The sequence below is a fragment of the Lithobates pipiens genome, unplaced genomic scaffold (genome assembly GCF_037356315.1).
Source record: "Lithobates pipiens isolate NorthernLeopardFrog02 unplaced genomic scaffold, aLitPip1_a1.2 Scaffold_18, whole genome shotgun sequence".
In the NCBI taxonomy this organism is placed as follows: Eukaryota; Metazoa; Chordata; class Amphibia; order Anura; family Ranidae; genus Lithobates; species Lithobates pipiens.
Window position 1 is genome coordinate 656,576,863 of NW_027507758.1, and position 13,176 is coordinate 656,590,038.

Sequence of the window (13,176 nt, forward strand, 5' to 3'; positions counted from 1 at the left end):
CCATTCCCTGTAATAGAAGAGGTATTATACCCCCCTCTCCAGTGTCCTGTGTCTCCTACCTCCCCTCCATTCCCTGTAATAGAAGAGGTATTATCCCCCCTCTCCGGTGTATCCTACCTCCCCTCCATTCCCTGTAATAGAAGAGGTATTATACCCCCCTCTCCGGTGTCCTGTGTCTCCTACCTCCCCTCCATTCCCTGTAATAGAAGAGGTATTATACCCCCCTCTCCTGTGTCAAGTGTCTCCTACCTCCCCTCCATTCCCTGTAATAGAAGAGGTATTATACCCCCCTCTCCGGTGTCCAGTGTCTCCTACCTCCCCTCCATTCCCTGTAATAGAAGAGGTATTATACCCCCCTCTCCGGTGTCCAGTGTCTCCTACCTCCCCTCCATTCCCTGTAATAGAAGAGGTATTATATCCCCCTCTCCTGTGTCTCCTACCTCCCCTCCATCCCCTGTAATAGAAGAGGTATTATACCCCCCTCTCCGGTGTCCTGTGTCTCCTACCTCCTCTCCATTCCCTGTAATAGAAGAGGTATTTTATCCCCCTCTCCTTTGTCTCCTACCTCCCCTCCATCCCCTGTAATAGAAGAGGTATTATACCCTCCTCTCCGGTGTCCTGTGTCTCCTACCTCCCCTCCATCCCCTGTAATAGAAGAGGTATTATACCCCCCTCTCCGGTGTCTCCTACCCCCCCTCCATTCCCTGTAGTAGAAGAGAGCTCAGCTTTAATGATATTTGGTGTAATTAGGAGATGTTTTATATAAGGCAATTAACATTTATGTAGCATCCGCCTCAATCTTCCATCCTTCTCCACCACAACACGCTTATTTTCCTAATGAATGTGATAAACATCTCTGTCTTTATTAGCAGGATGTAATTGGTTCTATTAGTCAAATGCACTGTGACATCATCACTCGGACCGCCATCTGCAGGTCTGTCAGACACGTGGGGAAAAAATAAAGTCATTATTTACATTGCGCCAAACAGTAGAAAATCCCTTCAGCTGCTTCATATGTGATTTGGTTGGTTTGATGAATGAATTGTCCCTCGTTTGTGGTGACGGCCGTCCGACGTCTGAAATAGGAGCCCTTCAGAATCCATGTAAATCCGATGCTGTCTTCATACATATAGAGGGCAGACTGTCGGCGGTGGTACGCTGCCTGTCCTAAATGTGACGGCGGGATATCCGATACAATGTTTTCTTCCAGGAAAATAATTAATCGTCACCAACCAATCCAGTTCTATTTAAAAAAAAAAATTGTGTATATATAATTGGCAGTGATCAGCGACTTATAGCGGGACTGTGATATTGTGGCGGACATTCTGACACTAACTGACACTTTGTGGGAACCATTAACGTTAATACTAATCAATAGTAAAAATATGCACTGTCACTGTACTAATGTCACTGGCTGGAAAGGGGTTAAATATTTAATCAAAGGGTTAAATGTCTGCCTAGCCAGGAACGAAGGGTAGTGGGAGGGATAGTCTTTATTTTAAGACCACCTTGTAAAAGTGGTTGAGGGGCTTTAAACACACACCGCCACGCACCAGATTTTAGCACCCAATGTTTTGTGGGTCAGCTCGCCACTCGCAGGGCCTGTTTAAGCGTGACGCCGATGACCTGAGATCGGACCCCACCCCCATCCAAAATATGTGAAGGGAGGTGGGGAGGGAGCTGGAGAAGGAACTGCTTTGTATCCAGCCCCACGTCCCATATGCTGGGCTGGTCTCGAGGGGTAGGTCTCGAGGGGTGGTCTCGAGGGGTGGTCTCGAGGGGTGCTCTCGAGGGGTAAGTCTCGAGGGGTAAGTCTCGAGGGGTAGGTCTCGAGGGGTAGGTCTCGAGGAGTGGTCTCGAGGGGTAGGTCTCGAGGGGGTATCCCTGAGAAAATCAAAAAGTAGTTCTCTATAACTAAAGGAAACGTGTAAAATATGAAAGTTATCAGAACAAAGTGAAGCTATGTAATAAGAAATAGACACGAATAAAGATGTAAATAAATTCGATATTCACTGAGGGTAAATAAGAGTGTGACCTGTGAGTGAAGAGCGCCCGTCTTCCACCCACCATTCACATCACATTCTCTGATTATCATTATAAATTATTTCACTTTTTCATTATATCTGTATTCCTATTTATTCCATTTATATGCTTTAAAATCCATGGTTGCGGGCAGTGGGGTATTTTGGAATTTAGTGCTGCCCTGGTCAAGACTAAAATCGCCCTCCATATAAATGTGCCCCACCCCTTCCTGTTTAAGATCCACTCCTTCATCTCTAGGCTCCACCTCCTATTAAAACTTGAAAAGAGAGATAGGGGGGGGGGGGAAGAGGTGGGGGAGGGGGGAAAGAGGTGGGGGAAAGAGAGAGGGGGAAATGGGTGAGGGAGGGTGGGTGTGAGAGAGGGAGGGGGAAAGAGGAGAGGGGGTGAAAGTGATGGAGGGGAAATAGAAAGGCTTGAGAGAGAGGGGTAAAGAAGTGGGGGGAGAGAGAGGGGTGTGAGGGAGAGAGGGGGAAAGTGGTGAGGGAGAGAGAGGGGGAGGGGGAAGAGGTGGGGAGAGATGGGGTGAGAGAGAGAGAGGGGGGGAAGAGGTGGGGTGAGAGGGGGAAATTGTTGAGAGAGAGTGGGGAAAAGAGAAAGGGGGTGAGAGAGAGAAAGGGGTAAGTGGGAAAAGACAGGGGGTGCGGGGGTGAGAGAGAGTGGGGGAAAGAGGGGGTGAGGAGAGAGGGGGGAAAGAAGTGGGGTAAGAGAGAGTGGGGGTGAGAGAGAGAGGGGGAAGAGGTGGGTGAGAGAGAGATGGGGGTGAGAGAGAGAGGGGGAAAAGAGGTGGGGTGAGAGAGAGTGGGGGTGGGAGAGAGAGGGGGAAAGAGGTTGGGAGAGAGAGAGTGGGTGAAAAAGAGAGAGGGGGAGAAAGTGAGGTGGGTGAGAGTTAGGGAGGTGAGGGTGAGAGATGTGGGGGGAAAAGAGAAGGGGGAGAGGAGAGAGGGGGAAGAGAGAGGGGTGAGGGAGAGAGGGGGTGTGAGGGAGAGAGGGGGTGTGAGGGAGAGAGGGGGTTAGGGAGAGGGGGTGAGGGAGAGAGAGGGGAAGGGGGGGGTGTGAGGGGGGAAGAGGTGGGGGAGAGAAAGAGGGGGGAGGAGAGAAGGGGCAGGAGACAGGAGGGGGATGAGAGGGAGGGAGGCTCCCCTATCCCCCCATTTCCCCCATACTACACCGAGGCAGATCACAGCCCAGGAACCGATCTGCTCTGCAAGTGAGCTTGTTCCAGGATCGGGGGCTGCAGCCACCGCCGCCTCCTTCTTCCGCTTGCCCACCTATCACTGACGGTCAGTCCGTGGCACCCCTCGCGTCACCTTCTGCCTGAAAAATGCCGCCCAAGGGCAAACGCCTTGCTTGCCTCACAGGTACAGGATTCAGTCCGTGTATGGGGTACGGGCTGCCTGAGTGACACTGAAGGTGCGGAGAGGTAGGTGGTCGGAAAGATCAGTGAGAAAATCTCTCTAATGGAGGGCTGGACAGGAGAAAACCCAACAGAAGCCCTGCCCCCCCCCCCCCCTCCCCCACTCTCTATCCTAAACTTAAAGAAGACGTTATGTCTGAATGTAAACTTTCGGCACCGCGGCTCCTTCACATTCTCATTTCCTCCGTCATCCCGGAACAGAGACAATCTGAGCATTTCATTCCTAAGATCAGATGAACTCCTCTCCATCCCATCATCTCCCAAACAGAAGACAGCGCGACAAGATGGCGGCGTGTTATTCCCGCCATTGACGATCACACAGAACAACGATGAGATATGATTTGTGTCCATAAAATGAAAGAGAACTTTTTTTTTCTTTTAAATCTCAACACATCGAGTGGAAGGCGAATGGATCTCATCATTTGAAAGACAATTACAGCGAGCGACGAATCGGCCATTAGAAATCCATCCATTACCATCATCAATAACCAGAACCGATCCCGTATAAGACACGCCTCCCCCCAAATGTACGATTGTGTGGCACCTGGTCCAGTTTAGCAGATTCTACCATTTTTATGGAAGGATTCCGGGTCAGGGCAGTTAGTTGGCGGGAAAATCACTTTTATAAGAGGGCCGGAGATCGCTGGAAGGGGGGGAGGGGGGAGATCGGTTCTGAAGAAGACCGGAGAACCCGCTTGTGTCTATAGAGACTCTGCAAATTGGATCGATTGGGCCGGTGATAGAAAAGTCTTATGGGGAAAACACCGGGACCAAAGAAGACCGATACTGGGGGGGGGGGGGGCTTGTAGTTTGGGGCCCCCGGAGTACGCCATGCTATATTCATTATATAGATTTGGTGAAGGTGGGGGATGGGGATTTAGGAGCACAAAATGTATTCCATCCCTAAATAATAGAGAGAAATTCTTATCAATTCTTCATCTGTTATATAATGATGCTGAAAATCTTCAGATATTTCTCTCTAATTATCCCCCAAATCAGAATCACCACCAAACACAATGAGGATCCATCCCCCGCACCGCAACTCACAGGGGGGGGATAACGATCGCCTCCCCCGAGGATTGTGTGAGTTTTGCCCCCTTACATAGAAATGAAGGGTCTATAATTGTATTTTATATGATGGAGACAGAAGATCAACCAAAACTCCAGAGAAATCACACAATATAAATGGAGTTCAGTGAGTAAAATAAGTATTTGATCCCCTTAGTAGTTGGTGGAGAAACCCTTGTTGGTGATCACAGAGGTCAGACGTTTCTTGTAGGTGGTGATGAGGTTCGCACTCATCTCAGGAGGGATTTTCTCCTCTCTTCTCTACAGATCTTCTCTAAATCCTGAAGGTTTCTTGACACCTTCATGTGCTTCTCTTGAGCCACTCCTTTGTGCCTTATGGTGGTATGTTTTGAGTCATCGTCATGCTGGAAGACCCATCCATGACCCATCTTCAGTGTTCTGGATGAGGGAAGAAGGTTCTCATCCAACATCTTACAATACATGGCCCCGTCCATTGGCCCCTCAATAGGGCAAAGTCGGCCTGTACCTTTATCAGAGAAACCGCCACATAGCATCACGTTCCCACCTCCGTGTGTGACTGTAGGGATGGTGTCCCATGTTCCCACCTCCGTGTGTGACTGTAGGGATGGTGTCCCATGTTCCCACCTCCGTGTGTGACTGTAGGGATGGTGTCCCATGTTCCCACCTCCGTGTGTGACTGTAGGGATGGTGTTCATGTTCCCACCTCCGTGTGTGACTGTAGGGATGGTGTTCATGTTCCCACCTCCGTGTGTGACTGTAGGGATGGTGTTCATGTTCCCACCTCCGTGTGTGACTGTAGGGATGGTGTTCATGTTCCCACCTCCGTGTGTGACTGTAGGGATGGTGTTCATGTTCCCCCCTCCGTGTGTGACTGTAGGGATGGTGTTCATGTTCCCACCTCCGTGTGTGACTGTAGGGATGGTGTTCATGTTCCCACCTCCGTGTGTGACTGTAGGGATGGTGTTCATGTTCCCACCTCTGTGTGTAACTGTAGGGATGGTGTTCATGTTCCCACCTCCGTGTGTGACTGTAGGGATGGTGTTCATGTTCCCACCTCCGTGTGTGACTGTAGGGATGGTGTTCATGTTCCCCCCTCCGTGTGTGACTGTAGGGATGGTGTTCATGTTCCCACCTCTGTGTGTGACTGTAGGGATGGTGTCCCATGTTCCCACCTCCGTGTGTGACTGTAGGGATGGTGTTTATGTTCCCACCTCCTTGTGTGACTGTAGGGATGGTGTTCATGTTCCCACCTCCGTGTGTGACTGTAGGGATGGTGTTCATGTTCCCACCTCTGTGTGTAACTGTAGGGATGGTGTTCATGTTCCCACCTCCGTGTGTGACTGTAGGGATGGTGTTCATGTTCCCCCCTCCGTGTGTGACTGTAGGGATGGTGTTCATGTTCCCACCTCCGTGTGTGACTGTAGGGATGGTGTCCCATGTTCCCACCTCTGTGTGTGACTGTAGGGATGGTGTTCATGTTCCCCCCTCCGTGTGTGACTGTAGGGATGGTGTTCTTAGGGTCATAGTCACCATTCCTCTTCTCTCTTCTCTTTCTCTCCATACCCCCCCCCCCCCCCCCATTCTCTTTTCTCTTCTATCTCTACCCTCTTTCTCTCTCTTTTGCTCTCCTGTATTCTCTCCCTGCACCCTGTATTCCCTCTCGGCACTCTGTATTTCCCCTGGCATCCTGTATTCCCTCCCAGCGCCCTGTATTCCCTCCCAGCGCCCTGTGTTCTCTCCCTGCACCCTGTATTCTCTCCCTGCACCTTGTATTCCCCCTGGAATCCTGTATTCCCTCCCAGTGTTTGGTATTTTCTCCCTGCACCCTGTATTTCCCCTGGCATCCTGTATTCCCTCCCAGCGCCCTGTATTCTCTCCCTGCACCCTGTATTCCCTCTCGGCACTCTGTATTCCCCCTGGCATCCTGTATTCCCTCCCAGCGCCCTGTGTTCTCTCCCTGCACCCTGTATTCTCTCCCTGCACCTTGTATTCCCCATGGCATCCTGTATTCCCTCCCAGCAGCCTGTATTCTCTCCCTGCACCCTGTATTCTCTCCCTGCACCCTGCATTCCACATGGCATCCTGTATTCCCTCCCAGCACCCTGTATTCTCTCCCTGCAACCTGTATTCCCCCTGGCATCCTGTATTCCCTCCCAGCGCCCTGTATACTCTCCCTGCACCCTGTATTCCCCCTGGCATCCTGTATTCCCTCCCAGTGCCCGGTATTTTCTCCCTGCACCCTGTATTCTCTCCCTGTACCTTGCATTCCCCATGGCATCCTGTTTTCTCTCCCAGCACCTTGTATTCTCTCCCTACACCTGTATTTTCTCCCTGCACCCTGTGTTCCCCCCGGCATCCTGTATTCCCTCCCAGCTTCCTGTATTCTCTCCCTGCACCCTGTATTCCCTCCCAGCTTCCTGTATTCTCTCCCTGCACCTGTAATTTCTCCCTGCACCCTGCATTCCCCCTGGCATCCTGTATTCTTTCCCTGCACCCTGTAATCTTTCCCTGCATCTTGTATTCCCCGTGGAATCCTGTATTCCCTCCCAGCGCCCTGTATCCTCTCCCTGCACCCTGTATTCTCTCCCTGTACCTTGCATTCCCCATGGCATCCTGTTTTCTCTCCCAGCACCTTGTATTCTCTCCCTACACCTGTATTTTCTCCCTGCACCCTGTGTTCCCCCCGGCATCCTGTATTCCCTCTCAGGTTCCTGTATTCTCTCCCTGCACCTGTATTTCCTCCCTGCACCCTGTATTCCCCCTGGCATCCTGTATTCTCTCCTGGTGCCCTGTATTCTCTCCCTGCACCCTGTATTCTCTCCCTGCACCCTGTATTTTCTCCCTGCACCCTGTATTCCCCCTGGCATCCTGTATTCCCTCTCGGCACCCTGTATTCCCTCCCAGCGCCCTGTATTCTCTCCCCGCACCCTGTATTCCCCCTGGCATCCTGTATTACCTCCCAGCGCCCTATATACTCTCCCTACACCCTGTATTTTCCCTGGCATCCTGTTTTATCTCCCAGTGCCCGGTATTTTCTCCCTGCACCCTGTATTTCCCCTGGCATCCTGTATTCTCTCCTGGTGCCCTGTATTCTCTCTCAGCACCCTGTATTCTTTCCCTGTCCCTCCAGCTTGGTGGTAACATTGTTACATAAGTCTAGTTGATGGAGCCGGTAATAGGAATCCGGCTGGCCATACAATACGATGATTCTCATTCACAGAGCTGCATTGTAATATAAGGAAATGGCATTTCATGGATGTGTGTAATGATCAAAATGCAATTTGAGAGAATTCCCTCCATTCCTCCTCAGCGACCAAAGTGCGACCTTTGGAATTTACCGATATTTCTCCCCCTCCGTCTAATCCCCCGATTGTCATTTCGGAGCCGATGCAGCGGCCTCGTGTAATTAGACTCTTGTAGGATATTATGTAAAGGTGAAGGAACCCACATAGAGATGGACGGCATTGCCGGGACGGCGGCCAGCTTCAGATTGGAGAGAGAAAAAATTGCAGTGGGGGCTCCCCCCCTCCCCCTCCCCCTCCCGAAAGGTTGCATTTTCACTTTCCACATTCTGGAAGTTTAAAGTGAATCTCAAGTTTTGTCTCTAAAATAAATACAATAAAATCTGTAGACTGACTCTGGTTCCGTGTCCTCGGAGGGGTCTGTGAGGAGTTCCCCTTTCTTATCAGACCCCATGGAGACCTCCTGGAAGAAGAGAGGACTGCTGAGGAAGGCTTCCTAGTTATTAAACATTCGAATAGAGAATATTCTCTGCGCTTGGGCTCTGAGGAGCAGCGAGCATAAAACTGTTGGTAACAATAATAATATGGAAAAAAATGGATTCATAAATGTCCACAAACACAGCCACCAAAGTCCATGACTAGAGTGAGTAATGATATCCTCCACCGAACATCAACACACCGGGCCTCTTACCACAAAGGGTGGACCACTGGGTTATAGGTGGTCAAGCTGGCACAGTGTATATCCACAGGCTGGTCAGGTCTCCACTAAGACAACAAGCAACTGGATCTTCAGGGACAGAAGAGAGGAGAAGAGGAGCTACAGGGGCAGAAGAGAGGAGGAGAGGAGCCACAGTGGCAGAAGAGACAAGGAGAGGAGCCACAGGGGCAGAAGAGACAAGGAGAGTAGCTACAGGGACAGAAGAGACAAGGAGAGGAGCTACGGGGCAGAAGAGAGGACCAGAGGAACTACAGGGACAGAAGAGAGGAGAAGAGGAGCTACAGGGGCAGAAGAGGCAAGGAGTGGAGCTACAGGGGCAGAAGAGACAAGGAGAGGAGCTACAGGGGCAGAAGAGAGAAGAGGAGCTACAGGGGCAGAAGAGGAGGAGAGGAGCCACAGGGGCAGAAGAGACAAGGAGAGCAGCCACAGGGGCAGAAGAGAGAAGGAGAGGAGCTACGGGGCAGAAGAGAGGGAGAGAGGAGCTACAGGGGCAGAAGAGAGAAGGAGAGGAGCTACGGGGCAGAAGAGAGGGAGAGAGGAGCTACAGGGGCAGAAGAGAGAAGGAAAGGAGCTACAGGGGCAGAAGAGAGGGAGAGAGGAGCTACAGGGGCAGAAGAGAGACGGAGAGGAGCTACAGGGTTGAAAGGCGGAGGAGAGGAGCTGTTGGTGTCATAATTCTACCCTAACTCTAACAATAACCCCTTCACCCTAACCTACCCCTAACCCTATTCCAATTCTAACCTAAGCCTATCCTACCCCTGTTCGGCTGCGTCTTTAGGCCAATATGTATTCTTCTACATACAGGTTATTACGTCTACAAAATAGGGGATAGATTTATGACTTTTTTTTTTATTTTTATACGTTTTATTTTTTTTTACTAGTAATGGCAGTGATCATCGATTTTTAGCGGCACTGCGACATTGCGGTGAACAGATCAGACACTTTTGACACCTTTTTGGGACCAGTGACATTTATACAACGATCAGAAGGGGTCGCCGGCGGACATCGAGTCACGCTCCCAGGGCACGAGGCGGGAGCGCATGCGCCTGCTAGCCTCCCTGCACAGACCGAATTACACGTACGCAGGAGAGACGACCCGCCGCCGTATAATGACAGTGGCTGGTCAGCAAGAGGTTAATGCAATTATATATCAATATATTCATTTAATTTAATTCATTTAAATACTTTTTTATTACATTTAGATTTTTATTATTATCGCACATTTTATTTTCTGATTATTAAACTTGTTATGGCCACATCAAGTGACACTAAACACACAATGTTTCATTTCCATTCTCCCTTCTATCTCTGTATGGGGATAACGGCGCTGTAATTATTTAATAATAATAAAAAAAAATCCTCCAAGTCCCTTTTTCCTATTGGATATCCAGCTGTCACATGACCTGGCTCTCTCCCAGCCTGTCTGCAATGAAACATAAGTAGGAGGAGCTTCTAGTTGACTCTCTGCCGCTGGTCACATGTTCAACATAAAAAAAAAAAAAAAAACAACCTTTGGAGTAAAATTAAATAATATCGATACATTGTCATACAAATATATATTTGAAATTAAATCTTTATTATTTTTTGACAATAACACGGTGTGTCAGCCTGTTAGAATAAGAGGGAGGTGAAGCCTCCATCAATCTACATGTAATGTCCCGCCCCCATTGTGTTAAGTGGGCGAGGAGGGGGAGTGGCCTGCCACTTTGTTTACGCCCACATGAGTGACTCTATAATCACATGGGCCGCTCAGATGTGATAGGGAGGAAATGCTCAGCATAGACACTCACTGAGCATGTGCAGAGCTGACACCACAGCTGCAAAATCTCTAACTGCATTGGGGACATGGACAGGAGGGGGAGATAGAGAGCAGCAGGGTTGGTGCAGTATACAGAAAGGGAATCTCACAGTGATGAGTATGACCTGCATGGAATACGCCATTTATTCACCATTTTATGATGTGCGTTTAGTGACTCTTATTTATGAATGACGTCCTCGCTGTGTTTGTGTTTTAGGTCACTTCTTGTTCTTCGGCTCCGGCGGCGATCGCAGTCCTGCAGTGATGAGCCCCTGGCTGCGCAGTAACAGCGCCACCTGCAGGGTGGAGGTCGCCGTGTTCCTGCAGAAGACCGGGAGATATATCCTCCGCCTGCAGCCGGAAAACCTGCTGATTTCGGTTGTTGAAGCTTCGCCGACGCTGGAGAAAAGTCGGTGAGTGGTGAAACGCCCGGTGCTGCTGTTCACGCCACAAATAAAGGAGATATAAGCGATCGATGGCCTGTAAAGTACAACTAAAGGCAAAAAAATTTTTTTTTTCCATTTTGTATGCACATATGTGGCCTAGCCGATTTCCAAAAAATGTGACAGCGGGAGCAGGGAGAGGATCCCCCGTCCCGCTGTCACAGCTCTGGTGGCGGGAGGCGGGTCCATAGGGGGCGTGTTACACCTTACACCATAAATATGGGTATAACCCGCTCCTAGGGGTCAACTTCTCCTTTAAGTCTCTGATAGTAAATCTGATGTATAAAGCCCGTTCTGTTGTTGATCAGCATTGAGCTGCGTGCTGTGTGGTGGATTGCACTATGAAGAGCGACTCACAGTGACACAAGCGACTGATGCACTATATACAGAGGGGGGAATATCGATCGTCTCCCATGCAGATTGTGTGAGTTTTGCCCCCTTACATAGAAATGAAGGGTCTATAATTGTTATCAGAGGTGGATTTTATATGATGGAGACAGAAGATCAACCAAAAATCACACACGATACAAATGTTATAAATGGAGTTGCAGTTCAGTGAGTAAAATAAGTATTTGATCCCCAAGCAAAACATGACTTAGTAGTTGGTGGAGAAACCCTTGATGGCGATAACAGAGGTCAGACATTTCTTGTTTTTTTTCTTTTTCGGTCCATCCGCAGAGCAAGAGAAGAAGAAGACTTCCTGGGACATTTTTATTTTTTTATAAAGGAATTGTCCCCAAGCCGTGTCATGTCATTTTTACCATTTTCACACTTTTTTTGTGAAATGATAGGGGTACATTTGTACCCCGTTACCATTTCATACAGGGGGGGAGGCCGGGATCTGGGGGTCCCCTTGTTAAAGGGGGCTTTCAGATTCCGATAAGCCCCCCCGCCCACATACCCCCACAACCACCGGGCAAGGGTTGTGGGGATGAGGCCCTTGTCCCCATCAACATGGGGACATGGTGCTTTGGAGGGGTACCCCAAAGCACCCTCCCCATGTTGAGAGCATGTGGCCTAGTACAGTTCGGGGGGGGAATGCGCTCTCGTCCCCCCTATTTTCATGTGGCCTACCAGGTTGCATTCTTGGATAAGGCTCTGGTATGGACGCTCTCTCGTCCCCCCCCCCCCCCCTATTTTCCTGTGGCCTGCCAGGTTGCATTCTTGGATAAGGCTCTGGTATGGACGCTCTCTCGTCCCCCCTACTTTCCTGTGGCCTGCCAGGTTGCCTTCTCGGATAAGGGTGTGGTATGGATTTTTGGGGGGACCCATGCCATTTTTTTTTTGATGCAGGGTTCCCCTTAATATCCATACCAGACCTGAAAGGCCTGGTATGGAATTTGGGGGGACCCCCACGCAATTTTTTTTTTTACATTTTGGTTCGGGGTTCCCCTTAATATGCATGGACTGTGGGGGGGATCCCATGCCGTTTTTTTTTTTCTTCAATGACTTTTATCTGTTTTGCCGGGAATGACAATTCATTGTAGCCGCGGGAATTTTAAATGATTTTTTTTTTCCTTTAGAAATTTCATTTTGCACTCAGACTGTTCTAAACGTTCGTGTCCCATAGACTTTAATGGTGTTCGTGTGTTCTGCCACATTCTTTGCCTGTTTGCATGTTCTGCTGCGAACCGAACCGGGGGGGGGGGGGGGGGGGTGTTTGGCTCATTCCTAGTGACCAGTGACATTTATACAGCAAAGCTAAAAATAGCCACTGATTACTGAATCAATGTCACTGGTAGGGAAGGGGTTAACACTAGGGGGGGATCAAAGGGTTAAATGTGTGTCCTAGGAAGAGTTTCTAACTGTAGGGGGGATGGGCTTACTAGAACATGACAGAGATCATTGTTCCCAATCACTGGGAACAGAAGATCTCTGACATATCAATAGGCAGAACTATGGGAAACATTTATGGCATTTTTATGGCTCTTTTTTTTTTTTTTACTAGTAATGGCGGTGATCTGCAATTTTTAGCAGTACTGTGACATTGCGGTGGACAGTTCAGACACTTTTGACACTTTTTTAGTGACATTTATACAGCGATCAGAGCTATCAGAGCGATCATTGCTATAAAAATGCAGTTATTACTATGTAAATGTCACTGGTAGGCAAGGGGTTAACACTAGGGGGGGATCAAAGGGTTAATGTGTGTTCCCTGCATGTGTTTTAACTGTATGGGGGTAGGACTGACTGGGGGAGGAGACATATCGTCGTTCCTACTTAGTAGGAACAAACAGTATGTCTCCTCTCCCCTGACAGAACAGGGATTTGTGTGTTTACATACACAAATCCCCATACTGGCTCTTGTGCCTGCGATCGGCGGCTCTTAAAGGGACCAACTTGCCATTCTGCAGACATATATAAGCATGAGCCAGTTGGCAAGTGGTTAATGTGCTTCTTCTTGAGCTACTCCTTTGTTGCCTTGGTGGTATGTTTTTTGGGTCATTATCATGCTGGAAGACCCATCC

The 13,176-nt window shown here is 49.4% G+C and overlaps 1 protein-coding gene across 1 annotated transcript in view; it reads left to right on the plus strand.

Annotated features, from left to right (window-relative positions):
• The window catches only part of LOC143986919 (ALK tyrosine kinase receptor-like), a gene marked incomplete at both ends in the record, with an annotated part of 240,164 nt that overhangs the window by 48,201 nt on the left and 178,787 nt on the right, over positions 1-13,176 (plus strand). The window contains 1 exon segment of the mRNA XM_077485327.1: positions 10,483-10,678. Within this exon segment, the coding sequence (XP_077341453.1) occupies positions 10,483-10,678 (196 nt within the window).